Source organism: Artemia franciscana, chromosome 15 (genome assembly GCF_032884065.1).
Source record: "Artemia franciscana chromosome 15, ASM3288406v1, whole genome shotgun sequence".
NCBI classification, from domain to species: domain Eukaryota; kingdom Metazoa; phylum Arthropoda; class Branchiopoda; order Anostraca; family Artemiidae; genus Artemia; species Artemia franciscana.
In genome coordinates this window covers 7,052,427-7,069,348 of record NC_088877.1, presented here as the reverse complement: position 1 = coordinate 7,069,348, position 16,922 = coordinate 7,052,427, and the positions used below count along the sequence as shown (strand labels likewise).

The following is a 16,922-nucleotide window of genomic DNA, read 5'->3' as shown; positions in this document are numbered from 1 at the left end:
AATACAGAAAATGTATTTTCGAAACCTAACGGGTGTGCAAATTCTCCTGCCAGTTGCCGCCATTAGGGGTTGCTGAAGATCGGTGATTTAAGCATGGGTTAAGATTAGTTAAAAAAAAAAGTCGTGATACAGCTTGTGACTTGGTGTGAGAATAGTGTGAACTCTTCAAGGCCTTCCAATGCCTAATGACCAGTTGCGGTCGAAAGCGAGCGAAATGCCACTCAAAGGCCAGTCCAGCTCTTAATTCAATTTATAACCGACGGAACTTTTTTGAGGCATAAATCCGTCATAAATCAGGCACAAGAAACATACATAAGGCATGTAAATCGCGTGTCTTTTAAAAACAAAAAGCAGAGAAGAGTTTCTCTTATACGCGATAATGCAAAGCCCAATTCTGCCAAAACAAATCAAAATTGCTTTTTTTCTTCAGTGGAGATTCGTGGTTTTTCCCTTTATGTTTCCGACCTAGCCAAAAATAGATCTCATTTTTCGCCCGCTTGAAATTCTCTTTAGGGAGGACACGTTTTCACAACTAGGTTTCACAGGGTTTTACAACTATTTTGGAAATTTTGCCTTAAAAAAAATTCATAATAACAAAATCATTACATAATTTAAAAATAACAAAATTATAAGACAATAAGTACAAGTTAATCAAAAAATTATTAAAAATAAAAAGATATGAAAAAATTTAAATATAAAAATGATAGCGATTGATTTTTTTTTCCAATCATAGCTATTCTGGTCTTTTTACCTAGGTTTGGGAGGAGCATCCTTTGTTATGCTTTGCCTTAAAGTTTTTCGGAGCTATCAAAGAAAAAAAAAAGAGATAAAAAAAACTAGCTTTAAAAATAAATCGAGTAGTAGCCAGTATTTGTTTATAGTTATAAGTGTAATTTTTTTACTTTCTAATTAATTTTGAAAAAAAGTGGATGCAAGATAAATCCTTTCGTCTAAGGGCGCAACGATATGATGCATCATGTATTCAACTTGTGAAACTTCTTAGAAGAAAATTTAAATAGTAAACAAATTTATTTAGTTACAAAATATATACTACGTTGACTCTTTCTTTTCACCTTTTCCTTCTTCAATTTCAAAGTCAAGGGGGACATCTAGCTTCATTATTCTTAGATATTGTTTCTTAGAATAAAATCCGTCTGGTGTAAGGAGAAGGGGTTTTTTGTGAACTTTGATTGTAGTAAACATACCAGGAACGTCTGGTACTTCTATGTCTCTTGCAGTGAAAGTCATCTGAAATAAAAACAGTGAAAATTGTTTCAGATGCACCAAAGAAAGAGTCTGATAGCTGGTATGAGAAGGGGAGGGGGGTGCATTTATTATTATCCGCCTAGTCAATAATTATTTTTTGCGGGTGGAGTGAAGGCAACAGGCCTCTAAGGCTTAAGCCTTGACCCATAAGTGTGTGGATCCACTAACTTAACTAATTACTTTTTCGAATACTAACTAATGGTCTGTGTTGCGCAGGTACCAATCTCCTGATTCACTGCCTTCGGTCGGGAGTGCACTGCGTGGTTGGGGGCAAATCATCCGGTGCTTTCCATGTTTTACCCCCAATTTCTATTTTGAAAACCACAATAGAGCCAAACCATCTCAAAACTCCCTTTTTATACAAAAAATTCTTTTACGTGCTCTCCTTAACTGGGGTCGTTTTTTTTCTCATAAAGATATTAGCAGCTGAAGTATACTTAATTAATGGACTGTGTATGAAGGCTAACACTTGCTTGCATCAATTTCTTTAGAGAGAGAGAAAAAAAAGTACAAAGAGAAGCACAAAAAAGGAAGAAAAGATCAAGGAAACAGACTGCGAAAAACGTAGAAAACAAAATATATAGGTAAAACAATAATTAAAACAGTCAAGATAAAACAAAGCCTACATAGATAAAAGGCGATGATTGAAAAGCTTAAAACTATAGAAGAAAAATAAAATAAAAATTTAAAGTGAAAAAATTACTTTCCACTACATTTTTTTCTTTTTAATACCAAGGTTTGCGGTATCAGCGAATACTCATATGTCTGACTAAATTACGATATTAATTTCAGTCTACCATAAAGTCAGTTGAAACCCTCCTAAAAACAGTTAAAAAGGGCTTTCTGGTCATTTTTTCCTCCTAAGAGCTTATTTCAAGGGGCAGCTGATCACCGGATAAAGCTCACTAAATATTCTGATATTTAGGCTATTCTTAACAGCAAGTTTCTTGAAATAGGTTGCCACAGCGAGCTAGGTAACAAAGGGTTACTCTCGCCACCTCAAATCTAGTAAGGGTTATATTGTGAATCTTAACAAAAGAAGGGTAAAAATACGACGTCACAAATTCCCATTAGTGAATAAAAACGAACACAAAAAGAAACGTTTTGAAAACAGGTTTCAAAGGTAATGTGAAGAGACAAAAACAAAAATTCCTTGAAAATATAAATAAAAGACAAGTTTCAAGGGTAAAAATTGAAAAAGGTAAATAGGACAATCATATTAAAGGTAAAACTATAATAAAAATGACATAAACGAGAAACATGGGAGGAAAAAACAACAATGGAAAGACTATGGTAACGAGTTGTTAATATTTCAGTTATACAGAGGACATGTTTTTTTCATACATTTGGGTAACGCAATTTACAAAGGATAATATAGGTAAAGGCTGAGGAACACTGCAACATGGCATGAAGAGCGATTTGGAGGGGGAGGGGGATAGTCAAAAAACTTATTTTTACCACAGGATACTATGTAAATTACCATCTGCCTTAGCTTTGGCACAAGCGAATTTTGCCCTGAATTTGTCATTTACCGTTCTTCGGCTATTGTTTTTGAAAATAAGTTTTCAATGATTTAAATTGGATTTTAAGCGTTTTCTTTCGAATTTTGTAACACATAATTTGTCCCAGTTCATAAAAGGCCAATTCCCCCCGGTGTAGGAAGGGGTTCAGATAGATATTTCGAAAGATCTTCCAAGAGGCCTTCGTTTAGACTCATCGTCCATTCCTGAAGTTTTAGTCCTTTTTAGAGACCTTAAAAACGGCATTTTGCTGTTTTGAAACTTTTTACAAGTTCGGTCTGGGCCCCTATATTAATTATAACATTGACATACAATTTCCGAGTTCCATTTCCGATTGCAACATTACGCAACTGAAAACCGTAAATAAGTGCCCAGTGTGATGCAAAACATAAGGGCCGTTTTTATTCCCCTTCGACGTGAAATCTACCCGTCTTAGCCCTGGCAAAAAAGGAATCTTGTCCTCAATTTGCCGTTTGCAGTTCTTTGACTGTAGGTTTTTAAATAAATTGAATAATATTAAATTAAAAATATAAATTAATAAGAAAATATAAAATATAAAAATATAATTAATAATATAATTTATAAAATATAAATTAATAATTTTATAAAAATATAAATTAATAATTATAAATTAATAAAATAATACAAATTAAATAAATTAATAAAAATATAAATTAATAAATTAATATAATATAATAATAATATAAATTAAATAAGACCTCGTTTGTTTTGTAGATTCATGTGGTAAAGTTTCGCCTTTATAACACATAGTTTGTCTAAGCTTATCAAAGGCCAGTTTCCCTTGGAGACCTTACAAGAGGCAACAATTTAGACCCTCATTCCTAAAAGCTTCATTCTCTATATGCACTTCCCTTTGAAGAATTTAGAAACAGTATTTTGCTGTTTTAAAATTTTTCCATTTAAAATCAGATGCAAATAAAAGTCCAATCTCAGCCCATTTATTAATTATCACGTTAACGTACATTTTTTTAAGTCCCATTTTCGATTACAACATTACCGCAACAAAAAACAGTAAATATTTGAACCGAGTTGGACGTAAAATATAAGGGCCACTTTTATTCTCCTTCGACACGAAACCTAATTTTTACTAAGGATATGGGCGATTGTATTGAAAGTCCCTGTTTCTCCATGAGTTGTTAATTAATTGTTGCAAGTTTTCATGAAGTCGGTTTTGTTTCTTGGGTTATTCTAAAGGTTAGTTTTTCTTTTGCATAATTTGTTTTTTGCACCTAAAACGGCTTGAACCTTTTTTTTTCAGCGCCGAAATATCAGCGTTCTTTCGTTTTTCTCATTCACTGGCTGCAAATTATTCTTATGGTTTTTTTGTTCTTCTATTTCTTCATTTTTGTTTCGTCGTATATAGCCAGTGAGGGTTTACAATCCATCTTAATTGGTTTTCTAAAAACAAACCCTAGCTAGTTTCTGCAAATTGCATTATAAATATCAAAAATGTTTCGACTTATGCAATATTTATATTTGAATTTACTTGAAGACAAAATTAGAATATGATTATTAGAATAAAATTAGAATACGTATAATATAAGAAATATAGAATATGTGCGCCTCACTAAGGCTATAATTAAATATATAATTAATATATAATTAAATAAATATAAATATATAATTAAATATAATGTATAAGAATATGTAGAATATAATATTATTAGAATATAATTAGAATATATTAGAATATGTCTGTAATTTACGGGACGTTTTTCTTCAGTCAACATGTATGTGTGTCGATTCAAAAACCGATCGGGCTGTTTTCAACACCCAACTATTTTACAAATTACGCACGACTAAATAGAAAATAACCTCTAAAGAGGTGGTAACTTGCCTCTTTTTTTCTCAAGAAGAATGAGATAGTTTTTGCAGTATACGTGTCTGTTGTTGGGTCGTAGATCATTTCTGTGACATATCTCTTAGTGACTGTGTGTATCAAATACGGAGTTACGAACGTGAAGAATCCAACTATTCCCGCCATACTCAAAGAAGCTCCAAAACCAATTTCATGGAATTTCTGGAAAGAATCATATAGCTAGTGAAGTAATATTTACTTTATCAAATAGCTATATATTATAAAATATATCCTAGGTCATAGTATGACAACAAAGAATTTCGATAACAGACTCCGAGCGTAGAAGACAAATTATTCCTAGAGCGAGGTATCAAAATTCGAACTACACTCTTTAGGGCTTTGTTGAGATCAGTACAAAAAAAAAATCTAATTCGATCTCAAATGTAATTTTCAAACAGTTCATAGTAACGAAATATAAGTAAGGGTTGAATGGAACTGATAGTATCTATAATATTAAAAAATGTATTTTGACAACAATAGGCCTATACATCCCAAAATAAATAGCTTTTTTATGATGGTTCTACACCTATAAAATTCATCGATCCATAATACATAGCCATAAATTACATAGACACAGCCATAAGATAAGATTTAGAGCAAAAGGCCAGCAGGCATAAGCAACACAAAACACATTCTACAAACGAAGCTCAAAGAACAAAATAATTACAAATAATTTAATAATTAAATAAATTGAAAAAAGAATTGCCTTATTCCAGTATAGATTACATAACAACCGGTAACATATTCAGCCTTAGTGAGGCGCAAATTGTTCAACAGGAGGAATTTTTCAAATTTTAACTATACCCTTTTAGTCACAGGTCGAGGCCCCTCCTAAACGTTTTTTCAATTAGTAAAAGTAATTAGTATATATATATATATATATATATATATATATATATATATATATATATATATATATATATATATATATATATATATATATATATATATATATATGAAAAAGAAAAATAAACAACTTTTTGATGTATTTTTTTAAGTTTTTTTGCAGTCCCTCCCCCCTCCCGAACAAAACCCTAAATACGTCCTTGATTTAGGTAAAAAAAAAATATAAAAATAATCAAGAAAACAAGAAACGAGGTGGTTTTCAGCCATTTGTAAAAAGCGGAAAGACAAAGGAGACATTCGGACAAGGAACTCCGCAAAGCCGTCCTCCGTGCTCAAAACAGAAAAAAACTACCCTTTTGAAGTGAATTATATAAGAGAGGAGACACATATTTATGGTTTTAGGCTTTAATAAAACTGCAACAAAGAAAAATTCAACCTAAAGCGTGCTTTTATCTGGAACCTCTAGCACTAGAGTTCTAGCTATTCTAACCAACATATGTGCCTCAGATTCATTCAAAGTCCCCCCCCCCCTATAAGGAAAACGTGTCACCCGACCTTCAAAGGATCCAACTAGTAAGTACCTATAATAATAATAATTTATTTATAATCTGCTACATAAAAACAATGTGAGGATATTGGAGTTAAAAGAGAGAAAACAGAAATAAACATCAGAAAAGAAAACAACATAAGAAAATAGAACAACACGTAAGTACAACGAAATGTATGCGGAAACGAAAGCTGCAATGGTGGTTCAGAAGTAAGATATGATAATCAAAAGTTACAGACTGAACCTCGACACCCTACAATGCACCTTTAACCCTTTTACTCTTTAAACGACTTAAATATGTTGCCTGTCAAAAGGCTCATGATACTGAAATAGAACTTTATAATTGTGCAAAAAAAAATGCGGGTTCAATTTGGTTAGAAAACCAGTACAATTTATCCAAACATTGGCAACAATAGTCAGGTTCAGTCAGTTCTATAGGGGGTTTGTCATCCTTCCTAGGAAACTTAGTAGGTTTCTCAGTCAGGTGAACGTAAGCTAAGGGTAATTTTTCAGGCTGAATCGTCCGTAAGAAATTTTACGAGGTAGAGGGAACTTACAGCGAGGATGGAATTGTCAGATGGGAATTTTAAGGGGGAGGGTTGTATTTTACAAGGAAGGAACTTTCCACGGAGGAGTTTCCCGCAAGGGAAGGGAATTTTCAAGGAGGATGAGCCAGATCCACCAGCGTTATTTGAAATGCGATCAGAGATTAAATAAAAAAAAAGAAAAAACAATTTTTTTTTACTGAAAGTAAGGAGGAACATTACGACTCAAAACGAAGAGAACTTATTCCATGTATGAAGGGGTTGCCCCCCCTTCTCCAATACCTTACTATTTACGAAAAAGTTTGACTGTTTGTCCCATTTTTTTAAGGAACGACTCCTGAAACACAGTGGCTGTCTAATTAGAATAGGAAGTTTTCTAAAAGTGCTCAAAACCTTAGCGAGAATAGTAAGGTATTGAGGAGGGGGCAACTTCTTCACATTTTAAATAGTTTCTGTTCGTTTTGAGTTTTAGTGTTGCTCCTTACTTTCATCTGAAAAAAAACTTGTTGTTTTCTGATTTATTGAAACATAGAATCAGATCTGCTCCATGGCGTGGCGGAATATTCTTTGACAGGTACGTACGCTAAGGAAAGACATCATGATTTGGATCTTCTCCCTGAAACCCTAAATTTTCCAAAATTTTTGGCTGTTTATTTTAATTTCCAATAGTTTTTCTTAATTATTATTAGGCGTCCACTGAAAGAATTTTCTACGTACGTACTTGGTCTAGTGATAAAAAAAATCAACTTACTTGAAATATTATAGGTTGGATGGTAATTCCAGCAATACTAGTTGCAAAGGAAAATGCTTTTAGATTTTTAACTTGTTTCGTAAGTCCGCCCGTATACATCACTTCCCTTTCATTGGTTCCACCTTCTTGGTTCCTCGAAGGCAAGCTGGATGAAAAAAATCTGACAACTGACCTTGAACCATGTCGACCTACAGGGCTCGCAAAAAACAGTATAAGTTTCTTCATTTCCCTTTATTCTGAAAAAAGAGGCGTAATTAATGCTGTTCTCCCAGATATGCTCCACGAAGCCTTGATGTTAAATCTGAAAAATTAAAATTTCAACTCTTGTTTAAAGAAGCATATACATTATCTGCTTATATATAATCTTGATTTAAACTTTAAGTCCTTATGGCTGTTGGAGTATTTAATTCATTAAACATAAAATTTTGGCTGTCTACTATAAACTGTGGCAGAATAATGTCACATCAATGCTATATTGATCAAAAAAATATTTGTTGAAGCACCCTAAAAACCAGTTATAGGTCCCTAGCAACCAGGAGATGTTACTGATTTTTCTTCAAGACGCCGCTATTATTGATTATGTACAACTGGGTATTACGTGATATTATAGAAAGTGTTTTTTCTTCAAGATTTTTTCGGTTGTTACGTAATAGAATTATTCATGCAAAGGTTTTCTTCAAGATTTCTTCAAGACTTGTTTCTTCAAGGCTCGCTAGTCAAGTGAGGAATTCCCCGGATGTAACTGAGGATGACGTATTCTATTTGAGATATTTTTCCTTCAAGGCGTTTTTTTCTTCGAGATTTCTTTTTCTTCAAGGTCTTTTTTTCTTCGAGAAGCTTTCTTTTCTGTTTCAATAATTTTTTTTAGTTTTTTTTTTCGATGCGTTTTTTCCTCGAGATGCATCATCAAGGCATTCGCCAAGCCGCTTAAACAAGACGTTTTGATTCGAGGGACCTTTATAATCTGTCATCAAAGGTTTTTCTCCGGTGTAGGAATCGAACATAAGACATGAAATTTCGCCTAAAGAGTGACGCCTTCGTCACCTGAAACAACATGCAATTGATGTTATTATGTTCCAGGAAACAGATTCTATGAAATAGGCTTCTTGATCTTAATGACGTTATCCCCTTTTCTCCGTAAGCTACGGATCGCGTGTTCCTTATCCCCAGAAATAATTCCCATGGAAGAAAAAATCAATTAGAAGTAATGATCAGGGTTATACTATGTAAATTTAAATGAGGGTAATACTATTTTTATTTGATTTATATCCCACAAGTCCATGGAAATTCAAGGGAAGCATGGAATCATACTAAAATTACTCGTAAAACATATCAACGATTTTTTTAAGCGATAGTGTAGATGAGTATTTAATTCGTAACTTTTATTTTATGACAGAGGTAACACCTAATCCGATTTTTTTGAGGGAATACCCCATTGAAGCAAATGATGAAACCATTAGATGAGATGACAAAATTTGAATTATCATCCATGAACCATGACTGTTCTTGGCACGTGGCACTCTATGCCACTTGCATTGTATTTCCAGCAAGAATTAATTTTTGTCATATATATCCACATTTTAAACAAACGCAACTCGTTTTGAAGCATGCATTCGATTATTTTCATCTTGTTTTGAGCAAAACCACAATTTGAAGCGTTGATTTGGATATTTTCTTCGATTTTCAAACATCAACACACTTCACGTCCCACCGTGGCAATATGTGGCTGCCCTGTGGTACATATAACTATTCCTAAAGCATTTTCAGCTATTCTTCTATAAAACTAAACATATAAACCGTACAAACTAAAATTGATCATTTGAACTTAAAGGAAATTTCCCAATAACGTTTCTTCTGACAAAAATAGCCTTATAAAGCGAATAAACTAAAATTTACCGTTTAAACTTAAATGAATATTCCCAATAGCGTTTCTTCTGATGACTTGTAACACCCTATTACACTCATCACTTAAACGTTTTAAGACGCAAGAATATCCCAACAGACGTTTTTATTTGAACAGTAGGAACTTACCATTTCGTTGTTAGATCATGATACTCTAAGGCAGTTCACGGCACCGTAGCAATACGCAGCTGCCCCATGGCATGCATGTGGCACATATTGTCATTTCTAAGGCATTTTCAGACATTTTCTTGATAAAAATGATGTTTGAACTCCATTGTTTTATTTTTTCGAACTTGTTTGTGTTTTCACAAGCCAACCGCCTCGTGATATCCCATGGCAGTTCATGCCACCGTGGCAATCTATGACTGGCCCGTTGCAAAATTTTGAAATTTTCATGGATACAGGCCTTTTTAACCAGGGCTAAGCATCCCTGATTATGTGACATATATTTGAATCATAAAAACGTGTTCTCTTAGTATTTTCTAGAAATTTATTGAAAAAATCAGAATTCAGAGGAAAAGTTCTACTAATAGTAATCCCCAACCGGAATGGGCTTGTTTCTTTCTCATTCTTTTGTTTCTACCTCGGTTGTACGATTTTTTTCCAAGATAGAAATACCAAAGCGGCATTGCTTTGTTTTTTTTATAATTCTTTTGTTACAACCAGAGTTGTTTTTTTTTACTTTTTTCCCAAAAATACCAATACCCAATCAGAATTTCTTTGTTTCTTTTCTCGTTTTATGTTCGACCCAAAGCTGTTCGACTTTCTTTTTTTCATAAAAATAGCAATATCAAAGCAGAATTACTTTGTTTCTTCTCTGATTCTTATGTTCAAACCAGAGGAAAATATAACAGTTCAAAATAGGGATGAAACCTTTTAATAGACAGTGCAACAAATATAAAACTTAAACTGAATATTTCGGACACATATACTGTGTCCCATCATCAGTAGTAAAACTAAAAGACATCAGTTGAAACTACAAAATTTATACCCAATAAACTAATTACATATAGTTTTTTGCTCTCATTTTTTTCAATGCAACAGCGGAAGCCAATCTCTTTGACCTTTTCGGTTCCGGTTCATTAGATTTATCTGAAATATCCAGTGTAATGAGGTCAAAGCTCTTAGGTGAAATGAGATTTATTAATGTGACCTCAGTAAAATATCAATTTTTGATTTTTGGATTGAAATAATTCAATCCAAATTCACCTGTATCTCTGTTTATGGAATTATTCTTGAGTAAACTTTTTTAATTTCGATTTTTCCCTGAAAATTTGCTTTAAACATGAGTCCCTAGAAATCAAAGATGCGTTCTCAGACAAAATAAAATCCTGTCCAGAATTTAAAAATCTAGCCAAAGTATTACTACATCTTAAAGCTACCTTTAAACCATTATTTTGTAAAATTCTTACAAGTTTTTCACACAGCCCTGTAACATAGGGTAAAGAACAAAAAAAAACCTGGATAATGGTCGTTCTTATCTACGTTCATACCAGAGTTGTGGTCTTTTTTTTCAAAATACCAATACCAAAACGGAAATGCTTTGTTTCCTTTCTCATCATTTGTTTCAACCAGCATTGCTTGGATCTTTTCCAAATACCAACACCAAAGAGGAATTGCTTTTTTTCTCATTCTTATGTTTCAACCAGAATTGCTGGAACATGTTTTTGTTTCCACCCAGGCTGCTTGACTTTTTCCCCAAAAATACCAATACCAAAGCGGAGACACGCAAATACAAACAAACACACAGAGTCAGGCACACAAAAACACAAAGACAGCCACACAGAAAGGAAAACAGACAGTCTGACAGACAGGTACAGAAAGAAATATAGGGAGAGAGAAAGAAAAGAACACACAGAGTCAGAAAAAAACACACAAAGAGAGACACAGAGATAAGCAAACACAAAGTTAGACACACAGACACAGAGAGATAGAGAGAAAGAGAGAGAGAGAGAAAGAGAGAGGGAGAGAGAGTGAGAGAGTGAGAAAGAGAGAGGGAGAGAGAGTGACAGAGTGAGAGAGAGAGAAACAAAGAGTGAGAGAAAGAGAGAGAAAGAGAGAGAGAGGGGAGAGAGAGAGAGAGAGAGAAACATACACAAACAGACAGATTGAGACAAAAAACACTGACAGAGAGACAGCTAAACTGACGTCAGACACAAGGCCAAACATAAAGAGAGAGAGAGAGAGAGGGAGAGAGAGAGAGAGAAAGAGAGAGAGAGAGAGAGAGAGAGAGGGAGAGAGAGAGCGAGAGAGAGAGAAACACGCAAAAATGCAAACACAAACATACAGAGTCAAACACACGAACACAGAAACAGAGACAGACAAACAGCCGGTCAGGCACACATGCACGAGAGAGAGAGATACAAAAACACACCCAAACACATAGAGACAGTCACAAAAACACACAAGGACAGACACAGAGCCAGTCAAACAGACGGTCAGAGACACAGACGCATATATGCAAAACACACAAACAACGAGGGTCAGACAAAAAAAAACACAAAGACATACATAGAGACAAGCAAACTGACGGTCAGACACACAGGCAAGGTGAGACGGAGACAAAAAACTCACAAACACACAGAGTCAGACACATAAACACACAAAGAAAGACGCAGAGAAAGGCAAACTGACGGTCAGACACAAAGGCAGAGATGAACACAAAAACACAGGGTCAGACACACAATCAAGAAAGACACACACAGAGACAGACAGATACACAGTCGGAAATAAAAAAGGCACAGAGAGAGAGAGAGAGAGAGAGAGAGAGAGAGAGAGAGAGAGAGAGAGAGAGAGAGAGAGAGAGAGAGAGAGAGAGAGAGAGAGAGAGAGACAAAAACACACACACATACACAGAGTCAGACACACAAAGACAGACACAGAGGCATGCAGACAGACAACAATGCAAGTGCCCAGACAACAAACAGAATAGTCATGGTTTACTGATGTTAATTCAATTCTTGTTTCTCATCCAATAGTTTCATGATTTGCTTCAATGGGATTTTCTAGCGCCAAATTCGAATAAGGTCTTACGTTTGAAATAAAACATAATTACGAATTAAGTCTTCATCTTAAGCTATCACTTAAAAAATCTTTGATAGGTTTTACGAATGATCATAGTATGTTCATAGCATGTGACGGACTGAATCTTGATAAATTCCCAGTTCACAGGTCTCAAACTCTAAAAAGAATCCGAATCATCTCTCTCAGACTTTGGTAAAAACCTAATTCACTTATTTCAGACTCTAGCATATAACTTGTGAACTGGTAGTAGTGTGTGTGTCAGATTGAATCTTGATAAATTCCCAATTGAAATGTCTATCTGAAGAAAGAATCCAATTCACCTCTCTCAGACTTAACAAAAAAGTAATTTACCTATTCAGACTCTCGTATACCACATGTGAGATAACAGTAGCGTCTGTGTCTAACTGAATCTTGATAAATTCCCACTTCATATGTCTCGAACACTAAAAAGATTCCGATTCATCTCTCTCTGACTTTCGTAAAAGCCTAACTCACCTATTTCAAACCCTAGTATATAAATTATGAACTGGTTATAGGGTCTCTGTCTGACTGAATTTTGATAGATTCCAACTTCATATGTCTCTAACTCCAAAAATAATTCAATTTATCTCTCAAAGACTTTGATAAAAACCTATCTCTGACTCTAGTATATAACTTGCGAGCAAGTAGTAGTGTCTGTGTCTGACTGAATCTTGATGAATTCCATTTCATATATATCTAACTCTAAAAAGAATCCGGTTCATCTCTCTCAGACTTTGTTAAGAACCTAATTCATCTATTTCAGACTCTAGTATGCCACTTTTGAGCCGGTAGTAGCGTTTGTGTCCGACTAAATCTTGATAAATTCCAGTTTCATACGTACTAAACTCTAAAATAAATCCAATTCATCTCTCTTGGTAAACAACATTGGTAAAAACCTAATCCACCTATTTCAGACTCTAGTATATCACTTGTGACCTGGTAGTAGTATCTGTGTCTGACCGAATCTTGACAAATTCCCATTTCATACGTTTCTAAATCTAAAAAGAATCGGATTCATCTCTTTCAGGCTTTGGTAAAAACCTAATTAACCTGATTCATCGCTCTCAGACTTCGGTAAAATTTATTTCAACTACTTGTGAGCTGGTAGAAGCGTCTGACTGAATATTGATAAGTTCCTAATTCATATGTCTCGAACTCTAAAAAGATTCCGATTTATCTCTTTCGTACTTTGATATAAACCAATTTCATGTATATCAGACTCTAGCATAAAACTTGTGAGCTGCTAGTATTGCCTGAGTCTGACTGAATGTTGAAAAATTCCCATTTCACATGTCTTTAACTCTAAAAAGAATCTGGCTCTTCTTTCTAGGACTTTAGTGAAAACCTAATTCACCAATTTCAGACTCTGGTGTACCACTTGTGAGATGGTAGAAGTGTTTGTGTCAGACTGAATCTTGATAAATTCCAACTTTATATGCCTCGAACTCTTAAATAAAATCCAACTAATCTCTCTCAGACTTTGGTAAAAAAAACCTAATTCACCTATTTTAGACTCTAATTTACTACTTGCGAGCTGGTAGTAGTGTCTATGTCTGAGCGAATCTTGATAAATTCTCACTTCATATGTCTCCAGGCATAAGAAGAATTTAATTCATCCCTCTCAGATTTTGACGAAAACCTAATTCACCTATTTAAGGCTCTTACATACCACTTGTAAGCAGTTAGTAGTGTGTATCTGACTGAATCTTCATAAATTTCCACTTTATATGTCTCTAACTCAAAAACGAAACCGAATAAACTCTCTCAGACTCTGGTAAAAAAAGAAGCTAATTCACCTACATCAGATGCTAGTATACCACTTGTGAGCTGGTAGAAGTGTCTGTGTCTGATGATTGTTGATAAATTCCATGTCTCTAAATCCTAGATAGAATCCAATTCACCTCTCTCAGACTATGGTAAAAAACCTAATTCACCTATTTCAGATTCTAGTATACCACTTGTGCACTGGTAGGAGTGTCTGTTTCTGACAGATTCTTGATAATTCCAACGTCATTCACCTCTCTCAGACTATGGTAAAAAAACCTGATTCACCTATTTCAGACTCTAGTATACCACTTGTGAGCTGGTAATAGTTTCAGTATTTTGATAAATTTCCAGACCATATGTCTCTAACTCTAAAATGGGTTCGAGTCGTCTCTCTCGAACTTTGGCAAAAGGCCTAATTCACTTAATTCAGACTCTAGTATTCCACTTGTGAGCTGGCAGTAGTGGCTGTGTCTGTCAGAATCTTGATAAATTCCCACTTCATATGTCTCCAGCTCTAAAAAGATTCCGATATATCTCTCTAAGACTTTGGTATAGAAACTAATTCGTCTATTTCAGACTCTAGCATACCACTTGTGATCTGGTAGTAGTGTTTGTGTCTGACTGAATCTTGATAAATTCCAATTTCATATATTTCGCACTCTGAAATAAAATCCAATTCACCTCTCTCAGACTTTGGTAAAAAAACCTAATTCACCTATTCAGTTTCTAATTTACCACATGTGAGCTGGTAGTAGTGTTTATGTCTGAGTGAATCTTGAAAAGTTCAAACTTTATATGTCTCCAACTCTAAGATGAATTCAATTCATCCCTCTCAGATTTTGATAAAAACCTAATTCACCATTTAGAGACTCTAGCATACCACTTGTGAGCAGGTAGTAGTGTGTATATGACTGAATCTTGATAAATTCCTACTTCATATGTTTCTAACTCTAAAACGAATCCGATTCAACTCTCTCAGACTCTGATAAAAAAAAATCCACCTGGATCAGATGCTAATATACAACATGTCAGCTGGTAGTAGTGTCCGTGTCTTACTGAATCTTGATAAATTTCCACTCTAAAAACTCTAAAACTCTAAAAAGTGTGTGTCTAACTCTAAAAAGAATTTGATTCATCTCTCAGACTTTGGTAAGAACCTAATTCACCTATTTCAGACTCTAGTATAGAACTTGTGAGTTGTAAGTAGTATCTGTATCTGACTGCATTTTGATATATTTCCACTTCATATGTCTCTACCTCTAAAAAGAATCCGATTGATCTCTCTCAGACTTAGACCAAAAAACTAATTCACCTATTTCAAACTCTAGTTTACCAATTGTAAGCTCGTAGTAGTGTCTGTCTCTGACTGAATCTTGATAAATTCGGACATCATATGTCTCTACCTCTAAATGAATCCAATTCATCGCTCTCAGAATTTTTAAGAACCTAGTTTACTTACTTCAGACTCTAGTATATACCTTTGATCTGGTAGCAGTGTCTGTGTCTGACTGAATCTGGGTAAATCCCGCTTGATATGTCTGCAGCTCTAAAAAGAATCCAATTCATCTCTCTAAGACTTTGGTAAAAAACTAATTTGTCTATTTCAGACTCTAGTATACCATTTGTGAGAACCTAATTCATATATTTCAGACAATGAAATGGTATTAGTGTGCGTCTGACAATGAAATGGTATTAGCGCGTGTGTCTGACTGAATATTGATGAATTCCCACTTTATATGTTTCTAACTCTAAAAAAATCCGATTAATCTCTCTCAGACTCTGGTAAAAAAAAGCTAATTCACCAATTTCTATTTGTAGTATATCACTTGTGAATTGGTAGGAGTGTCTTTATCTGACTGAATCTTGATAATAATCACTTCATATGTGACTAACTCTAAAAAGAATCCGATTCATCTCTCTCACACTTCAGTAAAAACCTAATTTATCTATTTCATATGTCTCTACCTCTAAATGAATCCAATTCATCGCTCTCAGAATTTTTAAGAACCTAGTTTACTTACTTCAGACTCTAGTATATACCTTTGATCTGGTAGCAGTGTCTGTGTCTGACTGAATCTGGGTAAATCCCGCTTGATATGTCTGCAGCTCTAAAAAGAATCCAATTCATCTCTCTAAGACTTTGGTAAAAAACTAATTTGTCTATTTCAGACTCTAGTATACCATTTGTGAGAACCTAATTCATATATTTCAGACAATGAAATGGTATTAGTGTGCGTCTGACAATGAAATGGTATTAGCGCGTGTGTCTGACTGAATATTGATGAATTCCCACTTTATATGTTTCTAACTCTAAAAAAAATCCGATTAATCTCTCTCAGACTCTGGTAAAAAAAAGCTAATTCACCAATTTCTATTGGTAGTATATCACTTGTTAATTGGTAGGAGTGTCTTTATCTGACTGAATCTTGATAATAATCACTTCATATGTGACTAACTCTAAAAAGAATCCGATTCATCTCTCTCACACTTCAGTAAAAACCTAATTTATCTATTTCAGACTCTAATAAATACTTTCTGAGTATTTAGTAGTGTCTGTGTCTGACTGAATTTTTATAAATTTCCGCTATATAGGTCTCTACCTATAAAAAGAATCCGTTCCATCTCTCTCAGACCTAATTAAAAAATCTAATTCAGCTATTTCAGACGCTAGTTTATTACTTGTAACCTCATGGTTGTTTCTGTGGCAGACTAAATCTGGATAAATTCCCATTTCATACACTTCAAGCTCATTAAAAATTCGACTCATCACTCTCAGACTTTGGTAAAAAAAACCTAATTCACCTATTTCAGACTGTAGTATACCACTTGTTACCTGGTAGTGGTGTCAGTGTCT

The 16,922-nt window shown here is 34.3% G+C and overlaps 1 protein-coding gene across 1 annotated transcript; it reads right to left on the bottom strand.

Annotated features, from left to right (window-relative positions):
* Window positions 1–1,010: 1,010 nt before the first annotated feature.
* On the bottom strand, window positions 1,011–15,620 carry LOC136035994 (transmembrane protein 70 homolog, mitochondrial-like). Its single transcript, XM_065717911.1, has 4 exons — window positions 15,528–15,620; window positions 7,355–7,590; window positions 4,645–4,827; window positions 1,011–1,248 (listed from the first exon to the last, which is right to left on the bottom strand). The coding sequence occupies exons 2-4, from the start codon at window positions 7,577–7,579 to the stop codon at window positions 1,051–1,053; spliced, it is 606 nt and encodes a 201-aa protein (XP_065573983.1). The 5' UTR covers window positions 7,580–7,590; window positions 15,528–15,620; the 3' UTR covers window positions 1,011–1,050.
* Window positions 15,621–16,922: the final 1,302 nt, after the last annotated feature.